The 26,867-nt window shown below is 47.1% G+C and overlaps 1 protein-coding gene across 1 annotated transcript in view; it reads right to left on the bottom strand.

Annotated features, from left to right (window-relative positions):
• The window catches only part of cdk18 (cyclin dependent kinase 18), a 39,875-nt gene that overhangs the window by 8,400 nt on the left and 4,608 nt on the right, over window positions 1-26,867 (bottom strand). The window contains 4 exon segments of the mRNA XM_027024860.2: window positions 516-572; window positions 972-1,097; window positions 2,430-2,563; window positions 16,960-17,096. Coding sequence (XP_026880661.1) covers window positions 516-572; window positions 972-1,097; window positions 2,430-2,563; window positions 16,960-17,077 — 435 coding nt within the window. The 5' untranslated portion in view covers window positions 17,078-17,096.

The following is a 26,867-nucleotide window of genomic DNA, read 5'->3' as shown; positions in this document are numbered from 1 at the left end:
ATAAACGTATAATACATTAAAGCCTCGGTGCTCATTTAGCATTCACTTTGGTATGCTTCAGCCCGTTATCAGCTGGCCGAGACCGTCCACGTCTGATATTCCAGACAATCCCTTTTTAAGGAAGCTGGCATGACAGAGACCGTCCCCGCGAGCCGGGGGGTGGGGGGGTGGTGTATTTTCCATGCCTCCTAGTGAGTGTGTTTTCTTGCAGTTAATGGAAAATTGACGGATTCTGTGCGGCGTGACTTTGAGAAGGGATTGATGAGCCTTCTCCGTAGCACAGTGGCTCATACGAAGGCAGACCGAGCGTCTGCCCAAGATAACAGGAAGAGCACTGCTGTTTGCCACCACCAAGCCTGCATGGCTTCCCAATTACTCCGCTGGCCGATGCTCCCTTGACATTTAACACTGCTGTGTGTATCACATACGTGGACGTGGTTTGCTTTGGCAGAAGCCCGAAATCTTAAATAATCTGCCCCGCTTTAACCCAGCGACAGAAATGGCTGTGGACTCACCTCGCCCAGTTTGCCCAGTTTCACATAGGTCTCCAGTTTCCCAAAGCCGATGTCAGACTGGAAATGACAAACACACGTCCATGTACACGTGGGAAAGGCTCACAGTACTCATTAATGTGTTCCCTGCTCTTTTTGGTTTACAGCTCCAAAAATACTTTGCGTAAACAGATTTACAGTCAGAAGCTTCAGATGGAATCAACATGGAACACTGAAATTTGACCTGGATCAAAACAGCACTTAATCTCTTTTGGTATCACCAACATAAGGTATTTTAACACAGTACCCTGTGCCCACATGTTCTAACTCCAGAAAATAATCTTTTTTTTAGTGCCGTACATTTTAACATGGACATCCAGCTCTGTTCACTGTTATGTGAATCGTTGGCTGAATTCTGGGAAGTATCTCCTGTGTGTGTGTGTGTGTGTGTGTGTGTGTGTGTGTGTGTGTGAAACCGACCAGTGAGGCTCTTCTGGACATGCGGCTGAGAGGTTTGCAAGGCTCAGGACTCTGCATCTGCAGTTTTTTTAGAATCTCCGGTGGCAGGCGAATGTCCATGGGCAGAGACATTTGCTTACTGACATCCTACTCACACAAACACACACACACACACACACACACACACAACAAAATTTGTGCATGCTGTCAACGGAATCATGCAACAAAGGTGTTTAGCGCAGAACGTCAAGGTGAATTCAACAGCTTTGTAGTCTGAGAACAGTGAAATCTGAAAATAAAAGACAACGCTGGTGAATAACAGATGCGGTGTTATGTTTATGGTTCGATTCCTCCTTGCTTGTCCTTTGTTGGTGAACTTGAAATGTTTTCCTAGACAAGTATGAGAAGATACTTGAATAAGAATATTGGATACCTTAAATAATTACCTTGATAATTAAGTGAGAAATTACTCAGTGAAACAATTCTTTGAAATTTACAACACATAAAACTTACAAGAGTTGGTGAACACACTTCACCCGCACTGACAGCAGCACTGATCTGAAGGACTGAGAGAGGTTTGTATGGTGGCACCTTCAAACTTTACAGGAACCTGGCAGCCAAGCTGGGCTCTTACCCCTGCTCTCTGTCCCAGGCAGCTTTCGGTCCAGCTCAGGGGCTGGAATAAGGGTGCACACTGCATACGGAAGCTCCCAGAGGGTCACGAGGATCCCACTGGATTTCCAAATGGAGAGGGCACTCAGGCCAATTTTCCTCCGTGAGATACATGGCTGCTCAGCACCAGGGTTGACAGCAGGGTCCGAGAGGGCTCGGAATCTGAAGGCTCTGCCGGGATACGGGAGCCGGCTTAAAAAAAGAACCCGTCGCCTGCGTTTAAGTGAAGTCTCCATCTTTTAAGCAGCCCACTGGCAGACGTGATGTGGAGGAGTGGCTCGTAATGAAAAGCTTGCATTTGTCCTTCGCACACGGGTAGGCTTGTGTGTGTGTGTGTGTGTGTGTGTGTGTGTGTGTGTAGCGGGGGGGGGGAGGTGTATAGTGGCATCTTGAAAAGAGAAATGAGGAGGAAGACAATGGCAACAACTGCTGTTGAGGAAGAGTTTTGATGAATCTGTTATGCGCTCGTAAGAGAAGCCGTTTGGTGGGAGTTTTGTTTGGGTTTTGTTTGTTTCTTGACGTGATGGATGTCACCTTTAGCTGGACGATGCTGCCATTTATGGCACGGCTCATGCATTCTCCTCCGGGTGCCACATGTATAATAAGCCATTCAAGCTCCACCTCATGGCTATGTTCTTGTGAGCTGAGGAGCCTGTTTTAGATGCAACGCCGGCACTATTTCTTCAGGCCTTAGCGGAATACATTTGCTTTGTTGTGTTATATAACATCACATATGCATTAATGCTTTCCATAGAAACTTCTTACTTACATACGGGGGTTTGGGGGACTCGTACGAGTGTTACTGACCTCCATGGAGAAGCGCCGCTGCTGGACTCGGTTGTGGTACTGGAGCTGAGTGGGGGACCGGGCCTGGGGTTCCGAGGCCAGCTGACCGGGCTCTGCCTGCAGGCTGTGTAGACCTAGACTGTTCCCTACTAGATCTGTGGAATACAAGCGAAGAGCAGCAGGAGTTATGACAGCTGACTCGGAGTTTCACGAGCAGGGTTGTAGAGCCTCTAGATGTTCTCAGAGGGCAGGAACTATCCGTACACATTTATGGGCATTACTGCTGCAGTAATAAACATCCTTGCTGTTGTAGTAATAACACCAACCTCCCTCCTACAGCCGGCTGTTGTAGCAATAACACCAACCTCCCTCCTACAGCCGGCTGTTGTAGCAATAACACCAACCTCCCTCCTACAGCTGATCTCAAGAATATTAATCTAAAACAAACAGCTGTGTTGTTGCCCTGTCCTGACGACATTCAGCTACACACAGATGTGTGAGGAATTGCATTATAAAAAAAGTATTTGAAAAACAACTTCTGCACCTCAAGAATGGAGTTTGATCGGATCCAAACTGAGCACCTGATAACCCCACTCCTCGATTGGCCTGCTAACTCAATAACCGCGAGGTCAGCGTTGCCATATGCTGGTGACCGGAGACGCCATTAATCAAGTAAGGCATAATTGTGAGCCTCTCTGCAATTAGTCCTGGCTGCGTTGTGCTTCATGCGTTTATGATGGGGCCGATCTAAATGCATGTCAATCCAAGGCGCCCCAATTAATATACTCTATGTCAACAGACTGTCAGCACAAATCTAATTATGCCCCTATAAACCACACCTGATGTGAAGCACCAGGCGGGCCACGCTGGAGCCGTCAGGCAGCGGAGGCTGTGCGGATTGGCTGGGCCCAGTTCCGTCCCATCACAGAGGAAGGAAGGTGGGTGTCAAATCAAAATGGCTTTTCTGCTTCATCGGTTCAATTTGGATGAGGGGGCTTGTAGGGTCTTGAGGGGCGGCGGTGCGGAAACCTCGCCGGTCTACGCCGCGGCCCATGCAACAGCGCCATGATTGAGAGCCACCTCATTGTCAGAACGAGGCCAGCTGCCAAACGAGAACAGCCTGCCGGGTACGACTGTGCTGGGTGTGTCTTCCACAGGGCTCAGAGCAGACAGATCTGTGCACCCCTCATGGGGTTGGAATGGATCGCTGAGGCCCAGATGCTCGAGTAGGTCGTCAGCACAGGCTTCATTTCGTTATGGAGAGACGCCTGATCAGGGCAGGTGTTCAGCCATCCCACGAGTTCACTGGTGCAGCAAAGGCATCCGCCCTGGTATCAGATCCATCTGCTGCTGAGATGGTGTCGAGAGTTGCACTGGACCACGAACTCTTGCATTAAAATGACACAAATGACGAACACTGTCTCAAGGTTTGTGGACTAACTTCACATCGGAGGCCCGTGGAGATATGAGAGAGCGACAGGTTCCCGCCCTGACGGTGAGGGCCAGAAATCGTCCGAAATTGGATCTGAATCACTCGTGCACCTCAGGCTCTCGGCGAGAATCAAAGCCTATCTCATCTGCTCTAGGCTATCAGGGCACTGACCACCGATGCCACTGGCTCACGGCATCTCCCTCGGCTCCGCCTATCAGCTCTCTGATGAAAGCAAGAGATGACCACCTGCACCACGGCACCTCGATTCGGCTGGGCTCTAGACGCCGGGGGATGGGTCCTGATCTGGCTTTGATATCTTCAAAGCTGAAAACGGGGTGGGAAACGGCCGCTCACGACATGAGTGGGAGATCATGAGAGATAGAGAGAGAGAGAGAGAGAGAGAGAGAGAGCGAGAGAGAGGGAGAGAGTGGGAGAGAGAGAGAATGGGAGAGAGAGAGTGGGAGAAAGAGAGTGAGAGAGAGACAGAGAGAGAGAGAGAGAGTGGGAGAGAGAGAGAGAGAGAGAGGGAGAGAGTGGGAGAGAGAGAGAGGGAGGGAGAGAGTGGGAGAGAGAGAGCGAGAGAGAGAGTGGGAGAGAGAGAGAGAGAGTGGGAGAGAGAGAGCGAGAGAGGGAGGGAGAGAGTGGGAGAGAGAGAGAGAGAGGGAGGGAGAGAGTGGGAGAGAGAGAGTGGGAGAGAGAGAGAGAGAGGGAGAGAGTGAGAGAGAGAGAGAGAGTGGGAGAGAGAGAGAGAGAGAGAGAGAGGGAGAGAGTGGGAGAGAGAGTGAGAGAGAGAGAGTGGGAGAGAGAGAGAGAGAGAAAGAGAGAGAGAGAGAGAGAGAGAGAGAGAGAGACACGGTAGACAAAATGTGTGAAGTCTGAGCAATCTAATGTGAGTGAGTAAATATGCAGGTGCAGTCAAGGAGAGAGCAAACAGCTCCCCAAAAGCATCACAATCACAAGTGCTGGAATCATATCAATTATTATTACACAAACGTGTCCAAGGTTGTGGTTGTGGTTTCGAGCCATCGGCGCTGTCCCATGGTGCCGGGATAGCGGAGCGTTGTCGTGTGTGTAAGGGCTTGACGTGGACGTTGAAGTCCTTCGTCCTCAGATGTCTTACAAAGAAAGAGATGAATGAAATCTGTTCTGCAGTCCTACCAAAAAAAGCTCAGTCTTAGCTTCCTTTTTTCAGCATAGCCGCAGACCCGTAAGCTAAGCTAACATCAGCAAAGAACAGGCTTTGGTGTCTCTTGCTGCATTGGTGAGCATGTGTGTTATTGGAGCTTTTGCCTCATTCTAACATGCTATGCTCACCAGTGCTGTGACTGTAGAATTGAGAGTGTGTGGCGAGAGAGTGGGAGATTATGCAAGGTAAGCACAGCATGTTAACGTGGACGACAGCACTGAACGCATCCTGTGGATGGAGGCGTATAGTGATGGACAACATTACGTTATTTTTTAAAAGACAGAGGTATGCCTTAATGAGAATTAGGATAAAAGATGTTTCACTAGCAATGTTCACACTACAGTTGTTTTGCCTACATTTGAAACATCTGATTTTTATTATTATCAGACTTGGGCCATTTTCTGATGTAGTTCTAAATCAGACCCGTATCTGATTTATGGCCATGAGATTCCAATGAAAAATTGGTCAGATTTTTAAAAATCTCACTCTTCCCAACACAGACTGCTGTCTGCATCACCATTCCATAATGGGCATGACAATCCTGCTAGCGCTGTCTGCATCACAGTGCTGCTACTGTTGTCTGCAGGACAGTCCTGCTAGCGCTGTTTGTATCACAGCGCTGCTAGTGCTGTCTGTATCATAGTCCTGCTAGCGCTGTCTGCATCACAGTGCTGCTACTGTTGTCTGCAGGACAGTCCTGCTAGTGCTGTCTGCAGGACAGTCCTGCTAGCGCTGTTTGTATCACAGCGCTGCTAGTGCTGTCTGTATCATAGTCCTGCTAGCGCTGTCTGCATCACAGTGCTGCAACTGTTGTCTGCAGGACAGTCCTGCTAGTGCTGTCTACAGGACAGTCCTGCTAGCGCTGTTTGTATCACAGCGCTGCTAGTGCTGTCTGTATCATAGTCCTGCTAGCGCTGTCTGCATCACAGTGCTGCAACCGTTGTCTGCAGGACAGTCCTGCTAGTGCTGTCTGCAGGACAGTCCTGCTAGCGCTGTTTGTATCACAGCGCTGCTAGTGCTGTCTGTATCATAGTCCTGCTAGCGCTGTCTGCATCACAGTGCTGCTACTGTTGTCTGCAAGACAGTTCTGCTAGTGCTGTCTGTATCACAGTCCTGCTAGTGCTGTCTGCAGGCTAGTCCTGCTAGCACTGTTTGTATCACAGCGCTGCTAGTGCTGTCTGTATCATGGTCCTGCTAGTGCTGCCTACAGGACAGTCCTGCTAGCGGTCTGTATCACAGTCCTGCTAGCGCTGTCTGTATCACAGTGCTGCTAGTGCTGTCTGCAGGACAGTCCTGCTAGCGCTGTCTGTATCACAGTCCTGCTAGTGCTGTCTGTATCACACTCCTGCTAGCGCTGTCTGTATCACAGTCCTGCTAGCGCTGTCTGTATCACAGTGCTGCTAGTGCTGTCTGCAGGACAGTCCTGCTAGCGCTGGCTCCACACTCACACAGCAGTACTGGTAGCATCACCTGCTAAAACACCACCTGTTATCCCCTCTCTTCTTCTTGCCTTAACATTCAACAGCTAACAAACTCAGGTGACCTCTGGAGAAGAGAAGATTTTTGCAGTAAACATTTGTGTCGCTGTTGAGTTCCTTTTGCTATTTTACCAGCGTATTGTCTTTACAGTGATGTTTTTTGTTGTTCCTGTTTTCACTCATGCATGTAATGTTTCTCAAAAGCGCATATATAGGTTGGTACATGAAAAATGTCAGTTCGTGCTGACAACAAATGTGGATCACTTACAAGCTGAAATGTGAACAGTCAAGGCAAAAGGTTCGGTATGAGTGACGAATCAGAACTGAGCATTACGGCTTGTGGGAGTTTACGTGGGAGCATAGTTATCGGCCCTGAGAAACTATCTTTACTGTTTGTTTATGTAAGGAAATAATTACTGGCCTTCATGTGTATTAAAAATGTTCTGTTGCAATTTAAGGATCTGCTCCTAAATACGTGTATAAACAAAACAGAGCAGAAGTCTCTTCTAACAGGGACGGCAGTGACATTTAAAAACGCCGTGGAGATTGCTGTTTGCAAGGAAACAGTGGCGCAGAGGTGCAGGAACCCAATGAGTTATTTTAATGCATTTTAAATTATTCCTTACAAACGCTTGAACAAATGCAAACACAGTGGAAAACAATATGGATAATAACTGGATAAAATATTAATAACTGGATAAATCCCGGATAAGAAATAGCTAATAACTGCTGGCACCACAATCAGAACTGCCACTACTGTGGAAAAAGGGACCATATAGGGAATGTTTGCAAACAAACAAACAAACAAACAAACAAACAAACAACAACAACTCTGCAATGAAAGATACCAAAATGGAACATAAATGTGTTCCAAAGAGAGGAACATTTCCAAGTTTAAACACATGTATTGTTGACTGATTAATAGATCAGGCCACGCCTAAAGTTTTACTAAAAATGATCCATCCATCATTTGTGTAAGTACAGAAAGTGAAGCAAAGTGACAGTAGTGCTGTGTTTTCCATACCCTAAAAGGGATCTCAGACAATGCTGAAACATTTGATAATACTGCCTAATAATATCACCCCGGAGAAGTACTGGAGAATTACTGGAGAATTACTGGAGAAGTACTAGAGAAGGAGTTTCCCCAGAAAGAGTCACTGATGTACAGTGAATTACAACTGAATAATCTTCTTAAGTTGAATAATCAGACTGCGGTCTTTGTAATCAAAGCTTATGCACACACACACACACACACACACACCTTTTGCTCTGAGCTGAGAAGAATGTAACCGAGCTGCCACTGAAATCGAAACACCCTGGTTGTGGTGTTAGAAAACACGTGATGCTCATCTGAAAAGGACAAGGTTTGTGAGAGTCACTCAAGCAATCGTGTGAATGAAACCTGAGCATAAATCCCAGTTCTGCCAACCATGAGTCATTCTATACACACTCAGACCAAGGATCCGAACCACTCGCCTTGCTCAGAGCACTGAGAGCTGTCGGCCATTCAACGACTGGGCCACTTCAATAGTTCAGTGGTTCATTGGGAATCCGTGGCAATTTTTAAAGTGACTCTTACAGCAGTGCGCTGCACTGAACCGTATCATCTACCATATTACAGGTCTTCTTGCCTCACTAGAATAAGCCCAGTGCTTCAGTAAGCCAGACCTGTCTCGTGCATAACTCTAGAAATTAAGAAAAATCCCAAAGTTCTCACAAGCACAGGCAGATGGGCACTTGGAGCTGCCCCTGCTATGTCTCAGAGTACTACGGACCAGATATGGAGGAGCTACTGCTGGGCTGTGTGCTGCATTTTAGATGGTGTTCTTGTAACAGGTCGTAATGAAGCCAAACACATGCAACACCTGGACGCAGTCCTGGGACATCTGGAGAAATCTGGCTTAAGACTTCAGAAGGAAATGTTTTTTTGAAGACTCATTAGAATGCCTCAGGCACAACCTCTATGCCAGACTGCACAAAACCTCCTAAGAACGTGAGGACACCACCCTTGTAACACCACTCAGTCCACGTCATTTCTGCGCCATACCAGCTACTAGAGGAGATCCAGCAGCAGTATGGTGGCTGTCCAGAACGAGTCCAAATGCCTCGCTGTGCCAGCGGGGGAGAAGAAAGTGGTGGCAGTCAGCAGAATGAGGGTCAGCACTTCAAAAATCATCCAAAAATCATCAACTACTGCCTCACCACAACCTCCAGTGTGGTGTCCAGCGTGGTATATGCGCCATATGGGCACCAGCGCTGGTCCCTTCCACACAAAACACACAATGCCAGGGCTGAACACAACAATGTCTAAACTGAGCAAGAAAAGCCTTAGCGTTATAAAGTTGCATCAGCCAACCCAGCCCACACTACAATGCCAGATGTGTCCCTGTAGACGGACAGTTACTCTTCCGGCTGACTGTTGCCAGCTTGTGGTTTTTCTCAGCTGGCAGAGAGGTCTTCTCTCAGAGGAAGCGCACAGTTACCCTGTTTGCTATCGTCTGCCCTGTATCCCAGTTCTGGTGTGCTCGCATGACCGGCTGTCCCTGGGGAGCCCACAAAAACAAGTGGTACACTGTAGAGGTCTTCTGCATTATTAACACGTGGTCCTTAACAGTGAGGTGACCCCAGCCAACACTACAATGCCAGATGTGATGAAACTGATAATTGTGGTACAGCCTGAACCAGAATGGGGGCTGTGGAGGCCCCGTGGGGGTTTGAAGGTCATAGTTAACCGCGTTGCGCTCCAGAGTGCTCTTGATGGGCCACACACAGGTAACCATGCGTTCTGCATATGAAAGCTGTAGCCCACAGCTATCCAATATGGACTGGAATCATCAATGAGATGAACCACTAGGCAAATAGTTGTCATTCTGTCCAACAAGTTCAGAGAATGAAGTGTCAGCCCAAGCTTTCCCCCTGTATCTAGCTTGGCATAGAACTTTCTGGTATATGCGGAGGCCATACGCGCCTAGTAGTGGTAGGCACACAATCAGAGTAGCCTGAGGTAACAATAATGGATTCTACTATCAAAGAAAATATTTAGATTTTCTACTATCTACTATAAAAAAAAAAAACTCAGATGCTTAGATTTGGAGATTACTGAGGACCTTGTCAGTAATGAGGAACCATCATTCACAACCACTAGTTTTGTACGTTTCCTGAGCGCAAATCCCATCAAGCCACTTCAGTCTTCAATCTGCTCCATGCCATCTTCCTAGTGGCGGCCTCGGAGAACGGATTATGCAGACAGGGAAGCAACCTTTAACCTCTGCTCGGGCCTGCTGCGTGCGCTTCCCCACACACGCCACACTGGCTTCCAGTCCACAATACAAGGGTACCCAGCAATGCCACTTTCCTGCTGCAACCGCCGCTGTCGCACAGATCTGCTAAAATCACGTACAGCTTTGACACTGCACAACAACACTCAGGGATCCTGCGTCCTGCCCAGAGAAGCCCAGGCCAAGCACAGGCTGTCTGCACTTGAAGACTCGGTGCTTGCTCTGGAGCAGAGGAAGATTCACAAACAGGACCGGTAACGGGTGCAGTGGGTGTTGCGGGTGATGACAGAGTCCTTATATTATGCACACCAGCTGAAGAGTCATAAGCAGACACATCCAGGAAACTCTCAGGTGACATTACCATTGCCACCCACCACAGATGAAAATGCAGCCATATTGCTCACTTGCTCACTGACAGAAAACATTATGTGCGTGAATTGTAATCGTAAAACACTTTGAAATCAAAAAACCAAAAGTGCTGTTAAACTGTGGAATGTAGCAAACATTCCTTCCTATTACCTGTACACACACACGCACACACATATATATATATATTTATACATCTATAACCACTTGCAAATATACAGGGTAAACAGGGTACATGTTTCCCAGAAATGGGATGGTATTGTGATACCATCGGGACTGTACCCATGATCCTAATGGTCCCTTCACTGGGAGGGGATGGTATAAAGCCCAGTGTGAACCTCTCACATGTGGTCCTGGGTGATGGGTGGAGTCACAAGACACACAGAGAATGTGTGAATGCTGGGGTTCGCTCCCCCAGGAGAGGGGACACCATCACCCGGGTGAGGACAGCATGATAGAGACCACCACCCCTTAAAGGAGAGGGTGGTGTGGCAGAGCAGGTAGACGTATGTTCTGGCTGTGGGTCAGAGCACTGGCTTTCGCTGTGCTGGAGGGGGCACCTGTTTACCACCTGGAAGCCCTGGGTGTGGTCTGTGGCCCACACCTCTGCTACATATGCTGCACATCTATTAAATTCCTTTACTCACAATTCCTGCATGCAAACTTCTCAATTTGTGGACACCATAGAGAGAAAGAGAGAGAGAGAGAGAGAGAGAGAGAGAGGGGCTGGACTATATCTAGTTCATGCAGTGAACCTTTTCTGAATAAAAGATAATCCTGTCAACTTGCTCGAGGTTCTGGGGCAGCCTATCACCTTTTGTTTGCAGTTAATTTTACCAGTAAGAAGAAATGTTATTCATTCATATAAAACATTGATGCCAGTCCCTAGTACTTGCGGTTCACCTCACTGCAGGGTTTAGCCACAATGCACCTGATCCAGTTAATCAAGACCTTAGTTAATATTGAAGACAAGCGTGTTGGAACTAAACTCTGCGAGGCAGTATATCGCCAGGGATGGAACAAAACTCCTTCTGCTGTCATTTCACCGAAGCCTCAGTTCCTTAATTCAACATATGGTGGCGTGACACACTTGTAAGGTTTCTGCTTCATTTAGTGGGAAACATTTCTGGATGTCTTTTGGTTTTTGGCCAAGTTATTGAATGTATATGTATGACTGTAGGTTATATATCTTTCTTCACATGAAACATAACATAAAATTCTTTCACAATGAGTCCTAGAAAAATTGTGCACCATTAATGTATATGAATGAAAAAATAATAATTCACCAGTGCGCCATGAAGGTGAGGCGTAATATCAGTGAGGCACCACAAAGGCTTGTGCTGTATTTGTGGTGTGTTTACTTTAAGGACTAAATTCTGTATTTTGCCATTTTTGTGTTATTATCATGCTTGTTTTTTCTCTCCTGAAATAAGACCACAAAGGGATCACTAATGCCTCTTTTTTTAATTTCACCGAGAGCCCTGAAAGCATGACTCGGCGGATGATCAAAAGGTGTCTGTCACCCCCTCGCCGTGCCTAACGCGGCTAACGCTCAGCCCGCCAAAACTCTTTGTTTGATGACATTGAGGAGCCCCATTAAGAGACCAAATTGTGCAGATGATTCAGCCATTTCTCTCCAGCGTTACTTGACGATCCAGGTATTAAGGGGGGCCTAGCCTCCGCATACCCCAAAACTCCTCTTATTGAAGTGATGTTTTTTTTATTGGCATTTATTAGTAATGGCATTATTACTATAATGCGTATTTAGTCCTCCAAACAGAGAAGCAGGCCTGGCGTACATTCATGGATTGCTAGAACAGGACGTATTGCTGTGTGCTAAGCTGCGGAATAGACCGATTCATGAGTCCTGGCTGCATTTCGCCATGCAAATCATATTATCTGGTGAACTACCTCGTGTCTGTCTCTTCTCCCAGAACATTCTGGATGGTAATGATCGCAGTGCAGGTTTTATTTTTACCTGTTTTTGCTTTCTCTCTCTGATCAGTGACAATGGAGTTCCCTTTCATTGTCAGCCTTCACAGATCCCAGCGTGTCTTTGATGTTAAAATGCATTCTGCCATTTAATTGCTAGTTGCCATGGCAACGGGGACTGTTAACAAAGGCAACAGTGGGATCTGGATAACAACAGAGTTGTTCAGTCTCTCAGGTAGCCATCCGAATCATCAATATTTATGTCTCCTCCTCTGTCATTCAGGCTGTAATTCGATACCATCCACACAGCTCAGGTCTGTTACTTCATTCTAGCTATCTGTGCTGTCTCTCTCCTGTGAACGATCTGTCTATCTAATCGGTTGTGAACACATAGGCCTGACCTTATGGCTGCAGAGACAGCTTCTCTTAAGCAAGCAGAATGCTGTTCTAATGTCTTAGACAATCCACACCGAGTCAAGGACCTACTGCTTGTTCCTAAACATCTTAATGGTGGAAAGAGAACGAGAGAGAGAGAAACTGTAGATTGCCGCACAGTGTTCTGTCTTGTTGATATTCAGATGTAGCTCGGAGAGAACTGTAGACTGGCTCTTTTTTCATGCATGACACAAAGGCATGGTAAGGAGAGAGGGAGAGAGGGAGAGAGGGAGGGAGGGAAGGAGAGAGAGAGAGAGAGAGAGAGAGAGAGATGGAGGCAGGCAGAGTGAAGAGGGTGGGCAACAGTGTCTTCATTTGCCGATATGAAAAGCAGAGTCCCTGTGCAGGCTCATCATTTAAATATCACAGCAATAGCGTACACTTTGATCTCCATGGCGGTAATTGGGGTCATCGCAGGCGAGCCATTTCTCTCTCTCTCTCTCTCTCTCTCTCTCTCTCTCTCTCTCTCTCTTTCTCCTTCACTCTTTCTCCTACTCTCTCTTTCTACGAGCTGCAGACTGTCACAGCTCCCTTATCTTCACGCTGACACTCCCTCGTTCCCCGGCTGATTCCCCAGACTTAGTCGTAGATGCAAACACACAGTCACACAACCACGGTCGTAGACAGCAGTGCCACACGCCTCGACAGCCATCCATGGCACTTATTCACCAAGCTAATGGTGGAAGTAAAGATCTGGGACCAGCAACCCCTTACTACTTAATAGTTCATTAATAGTCTGGAAGGCCAGAAACGGATCCCAGATCAGCAGACTACAGAATGTGTTTCTTGCTGTGAGAACAGCTTGGTGGAGAGAGCAGATGGTCTACTCAGAAAAGGACAATCCAATATCTGGGCCACAGTGAAAGGCAATTTTTTTTTATATCTGTCTCAGCCCTGGGGTAAGCAATGGAACAGGGGAGAAACAGAGCGGTGCTGAGGAGAGCTACCACCGCTGTTACGAGTTAGAAATGTGAAGCTAATATTTGCGATTTTAAGAACTCCAGTCTCAACAGTAGCAACCGCAGGGATGGTCCTTGTTCTCCCCAGAAAAGGGTTCTGTAGTACGAGAATGGATTTGGTTTATGATCAGGGCTTCTGAAGGCAGCAGCCCTGCTAGCATGGTTACGCAAACAGAAGGAGAGGGGTGTAGGAGATCCTCTGGAATAAAGAGACAGAGCAGAGAAGAGGTAGTACGGCGTCCTCTGGGTCCGTGGAACTGGTGGACTGGTGTGGGGATAGAAAGAGATGAGAGACAGTGCCACTAGGAAGGGAAGACTGTCGTCAGTTCCTCACCATCGCTGAGCTTGTGAGTGTGCTGAACTATTTAGCTGTTTGTGGGGACTGAATGACCCCATGAATGCAGGGACTTGTGGGGACATTCAGTTGTCTTTGCAGACTGTGTTGTGGTTACTTAAATTTGACTTACATTTAGATACACATAGCATTATAGTTACTGTAACACAAAATCAAAAAGGAAATAGATGTGTGTGTGTGTGTGTGTGTGTGTGTGTGTGTGTGTGTGTGTGTGTGTGTGTGTGTGTGTGTTTGCCCTATTTCTAGGTTGTCATGGGACCTGGACCTGTTCTCTGCTTGGGTCTCTTGCACTCATTTTTCTGCCCCAACGTGAAGCAACAGTGAAATTCTCTATATAATACTAAAGTAAATTTACTCCAGACCTCAGTCCACTTTCGCTATCTTAGGCCGTGCAGTCTGAGCCCTGTGATAGCTGAGCTAACCTCAGTCCATGTGCGTAGTACACGTATACACGTATGGAGTCACTGGAGTCACATCATGGAGGAAAGTCCTCCACTGGAGACCTAGCTGAGTGGCCGCTAAACGACTTTGACGCTGAAGAGGAAAGGAGGTAAAGGCACTAATCCCTGGAGAGGCAAACTGCAGCTTCCTGTGTGCCCTGCTCCAATCAGCCTGAGTTTATGTGCCCAGCGTCTCCCTGTGGGATTTAGGTACTGAAATGAGCAAATCCCTCTGGCAGAGAGTAAAGTGAGAATTAGAGCTTCGCTGCTGCTGCAGGTGACCTCTGTGGCCTCTGTGGACTAATCCCACATTGACTTGGGCCATCTTGCAGGGAACAGCCCAGTCACACACAGGGCTCAGTCCATCAGCTGTCTGTGACATACATGATTATTTACGTAGCTACTCTTCCTGTGTTGTTTAAAGATTCTCTTAGCGTTGCTACGCAGAAGATTAAACACTTTGTCTTGAGATGCAGATGAATATCTCGCCTTTTTTCTTTAGCATGAATTTGCTTAATCTGGGTTCAGTGTATTTAGTGGTTACAAGAGTCTCTTCCTGCTGTAGTTTGGGAGAGTTGTGCCTCCTCCACTGTTTTATATGGACACGTTTCATTCACATCTGGCCAAAGGGCTTAACAGCAGCTGGTAATTACCGCAATATGCGCCAGAGACACACAGAATGAGATGCACTGGTGTTTTTTTTTCTCTAGAACACACATTAATGCTCCAGCAATGGGGGCTGGTCAGTTAGGCCCTGAGATCTTATAAAGAACTCATAACGTTGTCTGTTTGTCCACACATGAGCAGGCAAATTAAGTTATTTCTTAATAAAATCTCCCACTCTCTCTCAACAAGAGTTATTTCGAAGGCATTACCTTTAAGTGTCTTACATCTTACTGGGGACAAAAAAACACTTGTTAAAGTAATGGGCTACAACATTTGCATAATTGCTCAGTCATGAGTTTTGCTCTATGGAGATTTGCTGTCTTGCACCACAAATTGGCAACGCATCACAAAAATAATGAGAATTAAAGTAGACATACGGACCGGCGGTCCCTAAAGCAGATCTCGGTGCTACCTGATCCAAAAGCAACATAAACCTCCCTGTAATTGAGTTCTGATAGCCAAACCATCGACGGGGAACAAATTGGACGGACGTATCTCGTATCCCAGGTCACTCTCCCGCTCCATTTCCCTTCTTTCCCTCTGACGCAGTCAACATGGTCTTTTCCTCCTCCGTGCCGGGCGTGGGGTCTCATTTACAGCTCGGAGGTGGGAGAGAATCACAACACAGAGAAGGCACCGGCGCAACAGCCGGGCCCCGCCCTCCCCGCGTCTCCCACCCAGACCCCATCCTCCTCCAGCTGTCTCTGTCAGCGCTGCCTCTCCAGGGGCATGGAACGGAGACAGGAGCTGGCCATCTCCAGCAGCCAATCAGAGCAGTGCTTTGTCACTGGGGGGGGGGACTCTCGGGCCATGGGCTGACAGCAGAGGAACCTGAACGCTCCCCGAACAAATGTTCCATTCAGAATGTCTGCCTGACCCAAATCCCACTGCAATTCTAAACTGTGGCTCAGAGAGACGCATTGCCTGGTGCCACTCCTCAACATAATCTAGATAGAATGACTGGTTTCATATTAGCTCTGTAATGTACTTTGTAGTTTTGCTGTTTTGCTGTGTTTTTTCTTGCGATTGGGGTCGTTTTGGATCAAACCAGTCTTGAAAAAGGCTGATTTTTTATTTATTTTTTTTAAAGTCTCTAAATCATTTTGTGTTTCAGGATGTTACACAAATTATGTGTTGGACCGGGAACATTTATCCCAATCAATACCCCATGACATTGTGGACCAGCCAATTGATTTGAATTCAAGTTGGCTTTTTATCACTCAAGATTACAGGCGTGAACACGACCCCTGTGGTTCTGTAATCCTGTTCTTACACCGGGTCCCGTCTCCCCCCTAAAATAATTTGATTTAGTGTTGGCGGACTGGATGAAGGTGGTGAGCAGAGGCAGAAGGTAGCAGCGAGGCATCCCTGTTATCTCTGCATTAATAATCCAGAGCCCTCGTCTCCAGCCCTCGCCTCTGAGCTGACGGAGGGAGGATGTGCCGAGGGGAGCCAGGGCAGGCGTTTGTTCCGTCCTCGTTTTCTCCAGACCGCCTCTGACCCCTGGGGCTGTCCGTGCCGCACCCAGTACCAGGTCAGCACCATTTGCTCCACCGTTGCACTTTTCCATCTCTGTAAAAGATTACCAGCCTGGCACGAGTCCACTTTCTCCCATCTCCATTACAAACGGGGCAGGAACAGCAGGTGTAAGCCCAAATGCCTGACAGCATAAGCCGCTGGACTAGACAGATTATTACATATTAAATCTGGAAATGGATTCACCTGGAACAGATCAGAATGGTGGCTGCAAACTGTAGAGTCTAGTGTGTAATTCTATAAAGCATTAGTAGGATCTAATTTTAGGATGGGATTTTCTGTGTTCTGTACGTAGGGCAAATGCGTAAACTTTGATCTCACGTGGTGGAAAAACAATCCACCCTTGCATGCAGAAAACACAAGCAGTTTTGACACTGTGGGATTAGGATGGCCAGACAGAATGTTTTCTGGCATTTAATTCCAGACTTGGCTGGGAGAGATTGGCTGTGAAAGGGAGATTAAGCTAGTTTGGTTCAAAGTGCCCTTACCCTCATTCCGACGAAGGTTAAGCTGGTTTATCTGCTCGGTGAACTCGTTCTCCTCTATTGTCTCCGTCCTTGGCACAGAAAGTGAGAATCGGCGCTTGAAGTTCTTCATTTTGTTCATTCCACTGAAGCTCCAGCTCCTGAGAACAAGAGAGACAAAATATTTTGCTTTGGCTGCCACGTGTTGTCTGTTCTTGAGGGACAGCGCAGTGACACGTCTCACGCGGCTCTCTGCCTGCGTTTGCACCATCAAAGAACGCTTATTATAAACACCGCTCCTGTTTCCCGCTCGCCTTTGACTCGCGCTCTTTTTAGCAAATATTCCGGTAACACGGAGATGCTTTCCCGGTTAGGAAGTTGGATTTTGACACTTTCATTAGTGGGGTTTGGGTTCACAGCAGAGGTCAAACCTCGCCTTTGGTTAAGATCTGAGTCTTAGTCGTGAAAGGACTTAGGAAACATTTCTCCTCCTTCCGAGTTTCTTTCTTGTTCTTTCTTGTTTTCACCCCTCGGTGACATGTTGCATGGCAGTGAAGACCGAGCTGCCCGTTGCCATGGTTCTCTACTCTGTCTGCTTAATTCTGAGCGTGAGCCATGCCATCTGCGTAAGCAATTATTCCGAAATCAAACCAGGAAGTGGAGGTAATGCCCTTTATTGCCAATTAGTGTCACGTAACTGCAGTAAAGTATGTAGCATAACTCTTGCTTCAAATTACTTCTGTTCCCCAATTACTCCCTGAAACACATAAAACACAACAATGCGATGTGATTTGCATCTCTCTCACCTATCGTCCTCCCCCTCTACCATTCTCTGCTTTGATCTCTCTCCCTCATTCCCTTTCTCTCTGTCATAGCTCATGTTTTTTCTGCAAGTCTACAGAATACTCCGCCTCTCTCAGGAGGCAAGAACCTCATCATCGGGCTGAAGGAACTACCACTATGTGTCTGTATGCTGTACACTATGACCTCGTGAAGAAGTATACTGGCCTTGGAGTTTCCACTTAATAACGCAGCGATGTGAACATGTTGACTCTGTGAACAAAAAGGACATTTTATGGGACGGAACAAGTAAGATGGACTGGCCTTGTATTTCTCAAAGATTGTTTATCTTATTTGAATACCTTCAACAGATGTTCCTTCTCCCTGTTAGGGTGATTGCCTGAGAGTTAGCTCTGATCCTCCAATAAACCTCCCATCCATGCACAGACACGTCTCTCCAGTCCTGCCAGTACCTGATATGTGTGGTACTCACCTGAGACGAACTAAAACTATCCAGGGAGCTGAAAGCACGTGGTTTGAATCACAGAACTCATCTCTTTCCCACCCAACCCTCCAACACCAAGTGTAATGCTGTTGTAGCCCAGATTAGTAGACTCATATAGGTTAGGCACTTTTTTAATGCTCCTTATTTCAGTAGTTCTCCGACACTCCCTAAAATAGCCCACACGCAATGCAGTAGCTATTTTCTTTATGCAAATGAAATTGGAAAACTCTCCAACCCAGATGAACGGAAAAACTTTCAAGATGATGATTGAAGCTGGAGGAAACTGATACTTATAATGAACGCACAATCAGGGTAAGAATGGAGCTTTAGGTTCTGTTTGTCTTAAGTACCTATTCTGGACCCAGCTGGGCAAAGAACTGCACTTTTGCTCACATCTATGTGTTCTGATAAGCCGATGTAGCTGATTTTGCCATCCAGTGTTACAGCTAGACATGTCTGACAAACCTGCGAGATGTAAGAAGGATTATGAAAAGCATCTGTGACTCAACATCACTGAAATTTAAACTAGATCCGAAAAACATATATAATTCAACATCACAAATGTGTTATCAGAGTATAGGCTAATATAATGGACTTCTCTGAAACAGAGAAACTGGGCAGCCCCACGATGGTTAGCTAGGGAACTAGTTTCATAAGATAGCACCTAATGAGTGTACAAGTATTTCTAGATTATATACATGATGGGATAATATTATTGGATGATAGTAACTATAAAAAAAAATTATTCGTATTTTAGATACGTCAGAAACCAACATGACATAAAGTATATCTTATTCACTGCACACTCTGTGTGTGTGTGTGTGTGTGTGTGTGTGTGTGTGTGTGTGTGTGTGTAGGATGTTTTTTTCTTCTCCCAATGATTTCTTCTCTAACTGAACGACCTGCCTCTGCTTCAAAGTCTTCAAACGTAATTTATCGCGCATTTTATTATAAAGCTCTCAAAGTTTGTTTGTTTTTTTTGTGTGTGTGTGTAAATAGCATTAGGGCCAAATAGTTTTACAAAATAGTAAATTGCAAATAGAATAAGCTTTCCTCAGATTTTGTATTAACAATGCATGCCGACTTTATACACAGTATCTTGAACGTGGCCCGTTCAGCATACTTGATCACATTCATGGTTATCTCTACTTAAACAATACACAGTGCTTTCTCTCTGAGAGTAGCCTTCAGCCTTTTACACTACACAGCGTGATAAAAATGGCCTGATACTGATAGTGAAAGAAATTACACATTTTTATACTGATACTGACAGTGAAAAAAAGGCCAATTGCATGACCACACTGCAACCTTCATATACATTTCCCACACCCGACGCCTTATTATTAATTAGCACTCAGACTTCGGCGGTGCTGCACGCGTTTCGGAGCCTGGGGTACTACCGTTCGACCGCGAGCGTCCTCCTTCTCCTGGCATAAGGAGAAAAAAAAACTCAATTATGGCAGGATCATAGCGGGCTGGAAATAGAAGCGAGGAGCGCCTCCAGACGCTTCCGAGCGTCGGCGAGGGAGACGACTCCTCCGTGACAGGGGATCCGTTAATAAGGCTTGTTTGTGCACACAGCAGACTGGCGGCATATGGAGGGAGGCTGGGTGCGCTTCCGCAGAAAAGTGGTCCGGGAATAACTCTTACGTAAACCGCCGAGTTTTACTCCCTCCGTTTGCGCCGTATGACACGTCCTTTCGGGGGTGGCTTTGTAAGGCGCGCGGAAAGAGCGCACGCCCCGTTCTGCGATACAATTAGCGGCTTTGCACAGCACGAAGCAAAACGGCACGTGTTTCGGCGCGGTGATTAAATCTGGGCCCTGTGAGATCACACAAACTCTGACTACTTTGTGCTTACTGCTTATAATCCCTGAAGGACATGCGAGTCTGTCCTCTTCTGATGTAGTTAAGAGATCTATGGACTGCTCTGTGATTCCGCACGTATCAGGGCGATGTGGCCCCTGGAGTATTACAGGGGTATTAAGCCCAGTGCCATTATCAGCATTAACATACGCGACTTTCACCAAGTGCCTCTGTAAAACCCGCTAGCCGCCAGTGAAAGCGAATCGATGGCGCAAAGCCGCATCCAAGCGTTCGGCGAGCATGTGCTCGAGCCTCGTGGACAAAAAGCACGAGTAGATGAGAGCGAGAGTTGCTGAGCGCACCGGAATACCCCGTTTATATGCACCGCGCGGCTGCGTTCGCTTTCCCGGGGTGAATGTTTATGAGCACTGCAGAACAAATAAACGACACATTCAATCGCGGCTTCGTGCTCGCTGACATCCCAGTTTTTTATACTCGTATTTCCTCAAACACAGTTTTGTCCGGGGGGCGGGGGGTTAACTACATGTAAATTAGCTAATGTTATCAAACACAGTGCGCTTACGTGCTCCGAACGCTTTTGGGTTGTAACGAGTAGTGAAAAGCTAAATTTGGGTTTCAGGTGTTGGCATGGCACAGACACTGGACCGCAATGACAAATTACTGACCTATAACCGATGTGATGGGGGAGAAGGTTGAAACCGAGGAAATCCTCTGGGTGCAAACCCAGTTGTGTTCCTCCCCTGCACTGACGGGCCCAGTTCACTGCCTGCCCAACCCTAGCTGCTCTGTCTAGCTGCTCATATCAAAGACCACATTAATGTTTTCACAGGAGCGTTTAATCTCTAGGTTTGCATATGGGTTTAACGAGCACTTCAAAGAGGAAGTCGTTTCCTTCTTCTTCTTTTTTTCTCGAAACGTTCCTCTGAAATAGTCCTTGTTTTTGATGTCCAAGGCGAGAGGAGAAAAGAGCTCGTGTTTGGTCATTTCTGATTTCTGATTTCATCCTTCTCTCGCTACCTGTCTGTTGGAAGCAGCGGAGCAACTTATTGCCAGAAATTCAATCCAAATCAGGACACGCTCCATTTGTCTTGTTTACTGACTACAGATAGAGTTCAGCACAGAGCAGAGAGGACACCTGGGGCACCATTCGGCTGTCCATAGGGCCGGCATCCGTGCAGGGCCTGTTTCAGGAGCGGCTACTGCGGGGGAACGAGACTATCTAGCCCCACCCCTCTGCCATTAGCCCCATGCTTCACACACACACACACACAACCCCATCACTAAAACAAAAGTCACGCTAATGCTGTTTACTTTGTGAGCCCCAAGCCCTGCTGGCTGCTGGAAGCGGCCGTGCGCGATTAGAAACGCGGCTCGGCGTGAAAAGGGAGTGGGGCGGTTGGGAAATAACGAGATGATTCTGATCTCTGACAGCGCCAGGCCACCCCCACCCCCCCCCCATCTCTGGCTCGCCATCGTCAGATGGCATCTGCTCCCCTTCTGGTGCCAGCACAGCCTGGCCCTGGGCCGCTGCAGGGAAAGCCCGCAGTTTGACGCTGGGAAGCTCTTGATGGTGCAACAGTGATGTTTCACGCTGCTCCACCACACTTACATCTCAGAGTCATTTCTGTTGTCTTTTCTTTTATCCCTCCCTCTCCCTCTTGCACTCTATCAAAGCTGCAAGCAAAAGCAGAACCGGGACTTCTGGATGCCTCTGCTCATTAAAATCTTTGTCTCAGGGGTGCACAGGTTGCCAGACTGCATCTGATGTCTGTTTGACACCCCCTGACCCCATCCCCCCTCAGCCCTGGATGGTCGATAAACAACGCAGCCACCTCTCTGAATGGGCCTTGTGCAGACTGGTGAAGAGCGGTCACAGGAATGCTGGAACAAAGCGGCCATTGTTTCGAGACCGCAGTTGGAATATGAAATATAGGCGGCCCTCGTCCAGGCCGACATACCAACACAGTCCGCGCGTGACTGCAGGTTGCCTGAACGCTCTTTAAGATGTTTCATTATATCAGACATGACCGATTCAGAAACTTTTACTTTTCTTTCGAACGGTTCCTTTCAGCCCGGCCGGAGCCACCGCTGGAGGCTTTTCAGCTGCCTTCGGAAGCGTTTTATGGACCGACGTCCCCTGAAGCCTGCGGCCGCTGCTCTGTCTCGCCGGCAACGGGACACGGTCATGACATTTGCCTCTGCCGCATGCTGCTGGGCCCTCCAGCGGGGCGGCGCTGGTGTCCTGCGGGGAGTGTGTATGCAGGAATACCCGAGGCTTCATTCCACATTCAGTCCCATTGACGGTCGGGATCCCGGGCAGTCCTGTAACTCAGCCCAGCGGCTGCTCGAGGGGTGGCTTTTGTGGAGGTGTCGCCAGGCTGGGACCACAGCAGGGAGAGCCCTGAGGAGAACCGGGTGATGTGCAGTTTGTTTGCAGCTGTTCTTTCCCTGCAAAAAAAAAAAAAGGCACCAAAAACCCTTTGCACAGCCCGGAGCCGTAATGATCGCTAAGGTTAGATTATGAATCAAGATAGCTGATGATCCTGTCTAGTTAATTACTTAATGAAATCACCTCAGTAATTACCTCTTTAAAGAAACTATTCCACATAGCCTTAGGGCCATCATAGAGGGAACATTATGAGCTGGCTACACAGAACATTGGCCATTACAACAACATTTCACACTTTCGTCCTGGTTAAAATGTCTAGCACATTTCTGCCAAGATGAGGTGCAGTTCCTGTGTCAATCTGAGTGAAAAAAAGACATCCAAAAGCAAGTCACCATGATTTGGTCCCAAAATGTAAAGAAGTACCCTAGATCCAAGTGCCTAGGGCCCACGGCCCTGACCAGGTTCTAGTGTGAAAGCTCTGAACACAGAACAGAGTGAACAGAGAACATTGCAGTGTAAGACGGTTTCTTCCACTGAATCTCTGGCAGTCATCACAAATACACTCAGGCTTAAATGTCAGAAAAACTAATAACCATATGGTCGAAAGTTTCCTGCCATGTTTCTCCATGGGAGCCTAATCGTTGTCTGTGCCTAGAAGTGTATATGAGGGTAGCTATGAAAAAATGCCAAAAGCATGGAATATGTAGAGAGGAAAAAAACATCTAGTGGGCAATTATGCAAGCCTTTTCTTCTGCTGTGTAAGAAGCTGTGGGTTTGGCGCGTGCAACGTCCATTCTCTCTATCCAAAGCCTTCGCCTCAGGCCAGTCACAGCAGAGCTGGGCGACGGAGCTTGTTACCCTGAAGCTAACCAATGAGCAGCGTTTGCATGGTGCAGTGCACATGGAACTAACACGGAGCTCCTTAGACATTCGCCAAGGAGTGATGGGAGAACTCAACCGTGTCCAAAAGCACAGCGGTGGTTAGAGAAAATGAGGTGTGTGAATTTTCAGGGGACGGGGACGCAGGCGTGGCCTTGAAGATATTGTTTCACACTTGAATGAGTCTCAAAGGCTATTGTGGGCTCTCCAGACAAAACTGGAAAAATGGCCAAATATGAAAAGGCTGTGTATTAAGAGGCTTTTTCAGTGCTCTGGTAATAAATAACACAGATGTTACTGCAAACAAAAAATAAAGAAATAAATAAAATACTGCAAAAAATAGACAGAGACAAAGACAAAGTAGTTGGGATAAGTACATTACCGCACTTATACATGCTATATGCTGCTTTAGTTATTATAAGTTTGAAGTAGACTAATACAGCTCTGGGGACGGTCATAGGTTGGATTCAGACATGTTTAATGGGAAAGCGGGTCTCCCGTGCGTGGGGATGTGGAGACGCCGTAGAGAGACTGGGATAAAGAGCAGCAGTCAGGGATGTAGACAGATTAATGAGCACGAGTCACCTTCTCTTGCCCCCCTGCCTCGTCTGATCTGCGATAGGAAGATTAAGGGGCTAGGTTCCTCTCTGGCCGCATACCAGCTAACGGAGCGCGCCCAGACCCGGCTCGCGCTTATTTACTCGGCATTAAAATATCAGAAAGACAGCTGCGGCCCCGGGTCTGGATATTCTCTCGCAGACTGGATGACTCACGATTTGTGCCCGGACCGGCTCTGTGCTGTGATTTGAAATATATTTTACGTTCCGGCCCGGTCGTAGCATACAGCGCATGCAGCGAACACGTCTATTGCACAATACGACGGCTGCTTATGACACCAACCGCGCGACCTGCCGCCTCCCACCCTGCATCGTATTTGCGAATTATGAATTACGAGCAAAAGATGCGGGCCCTCGCTGCCGAGGCACGAGCTTGTGGTCTGCTGGGTTTCCGCCTGGCTGGTTCGCGTGCCAGGCACGAGCGATGCTCCCCGCTCGCGCCCGCTGTGGCTGGGTGAGACAGAGACGACCCCGTCGCTTCCACTCACCACGCAGCAACCAGCACCACTACGCTTCCCACAGTAAAGCTAAGTCGTCTGTCCTCTGTCGCCCTTCCCAGCTGCATGTGTTTGATTAAGTGTGAATTATACAGTGTGTGTGTGCGCGCGCGTGCGCATGCACGGTTAATGGCGCCTTTATGGCACATTAGAAGAGCCTCAGGTGGCGTCTTCATTTGGCATGGCGCAGTATAACTGACCTTGCGCTGTATTCCATAAAAGTCCAATAGCTGGAAAATTGAGATGTCTCCACAAGATAAATGGTCATTCTCACTTGAATGTTCCCGCGATGCAATATTCCGGCCTGTCGGATTGTGATTTGAGCAGCTAAACCAAGACGAACGAGCGTCACGGACATGAGAACAACTTAATACCGGGGCCCGAGCTACGAATGACAGCGCGAGAAGGCGATTTGTCATCACTGTCACCTCGCTGCGTCTGTTGAACATGCACATTGCCTGTACTGAAATATTAGCCTGTCTTTTTAGGGAGATGTGACTGTCGATGTTGTTTTGTGTGTCGGGAGCTTGCGTTATGTAATTTCCCCGCTCGTTTTCAGTGCCGTTCGTTTGGAGATTTCTGCCAGAGCTTGTCATGTGTCCAACACCGGGACATGCACGTAGCAAGGATTGCGGGGGAAGCGTGCGTTATTAGCGCACTGTCTAGGGTTGAGTCCGCATCCTTCCTCCTTAGCATGAGGCAATAACATGACCTTCCCATTTAGACTCGGCTCCTCTCTTATGGCCTGTGGCAGAGATGTCACACACCACAACAACAAGCTCTTTCTTCAGTTGAGAAAATGTTGAAAACATTGTCTTGTGTTCGTCACATCCCTACAACAACTCCAGTGTTCGCATCAAACCTCAGGGGGCATATATGTGCACAGTAAAGGCCAGGCACACAAGCACAAGACACTTAGGTCACACTGATCTTTTCTTACCCTCTAGACTGCTAGAATTGGTATAGGTTTGCATGCAAGGAATAAAGCACTGAACATTTGTTAGTGCAAAACTTTAATAGTAGCTAATTATTACTAAGCAACAGTTTGACTTCCAAACCTGATTCGCAAGAATTGTTGAGAAGCGGTTGAGGGTGCCGTGAGCTTTATTGACTGAAAACAGAGCACTGCGATGATGGTAAACACCATGTCCTAACAGTTGCAGACAATATTCCTGGGAAAGGTTACAGCTCGGGATCTTGATACAAACGCACGCTTTTCACTGTGACTCTTCTAGTTGACTTTTCTTGTTTTCATGATCAATGTTTGTGCAGGAATCGCTGCTGTTGGGTGTTACTGTTCCGGATACTCAAAACAAATGTTTTTTGTTGATTCTTACTTTCAGGGAGTCACAGATCGGAGATAATGTGCTTCTAAATAACTATTAATGTATTCGTTTAATCCTTTTGTTTCTCAGCAATCAGTGTGCTTGCTCACTCTCCATTAGAAACGCCCGTTAATAAAATGTTTATCCAGTGTAGTAGAGGGGTTTTCATTGATCATGGTCCATCCACTCTTATTACAGCAAGCATTTGATTGAGTCTTTAAACATTATAGTCTATTTCCAGTGAGTCAATCATATTTAAAGTTTGAAGCAAGCCCAGCTATGCCATAAAGTCACCAAATATCCGCACATGTACAGTATATTGTCTAGACAGCGCAGATGCAGTATGTTCCCTGCTATAAGTCCAGCTCCCTGGCTGACAGGCTAGAGGCTGTACAAATTTTATGACCTATAAACGTTCCAACAAGTTTTGATTTAGTGAGACACAATTGAGCTGACAGGTTAAGGCTTGGCATTGCTTCGCAGCTCTGTTTGCGCTGGGGCGTGGACTCAGACGTCCTCGCACGGCCTTGCACCCACGGCAGAGCCTCTTTTTTTCTTCTTTTACAGCTGATCCAGGAACAGCTGCGTATTAGCCGATCATGGCGTTCCACGGTGTAGAGTTGAGATAAAACGTGCAAGGTGTAGCCCGTGTCAAGGGTACTACATTAAGAAGAATATGCATTATAATGAGTCACTGTGAACACTTATGACTCAGACTTTTAGCAACTAATTCTAGTTATTTCCTGAAGCCTTTTGTTAATAGCGTTCCTCTCCTTTGGATGGTGTCAAAGCTAATTATTTCAAAGTCAAAATTCTAAGATGAGATGTGAACAGTGATACAAAAACAGAAGGATTTAGCTGGGATCAGTTGATTAAACTTATATACAAGACCGTTCCCATTTCATTCTTTTTATCTAGGTGATTAATGAACTGAAAGTGGATAAAAAGGAAAAGAACAGAAATCCGTCTCTTTGTTTCTTTGATAAATCTTGGAGATTAGCCTTTCCCCTCTCGAGAGGTGTGCAGTGTATTATGAAGAAAAAGAACGTTTGTTGTCTTTTGATTCATTTTCTTAAGCAGAGGTCTTGAAGACACCGTAAAGGAAACAGCTACA

The sequence above is a fragment of the Electrophorus electricus genome, chromosome 20, assembly GCF_013358815.1.
Source record: "Electrophorus electricus isolate fEleEle1 chromosome 20, fEleEle1.pri, whole genome shotgun sequence".
Classification (NCBI taxonomy): Eukaryota; Metazoa; Chordata; class Actinopteri; order Gymnotiformes; family Gymnotidae; genus Electrophorus; species Electrophorus electricus.
This window is presented reverse-complemented; position numbering and strand designations above follow the sequence as displayed.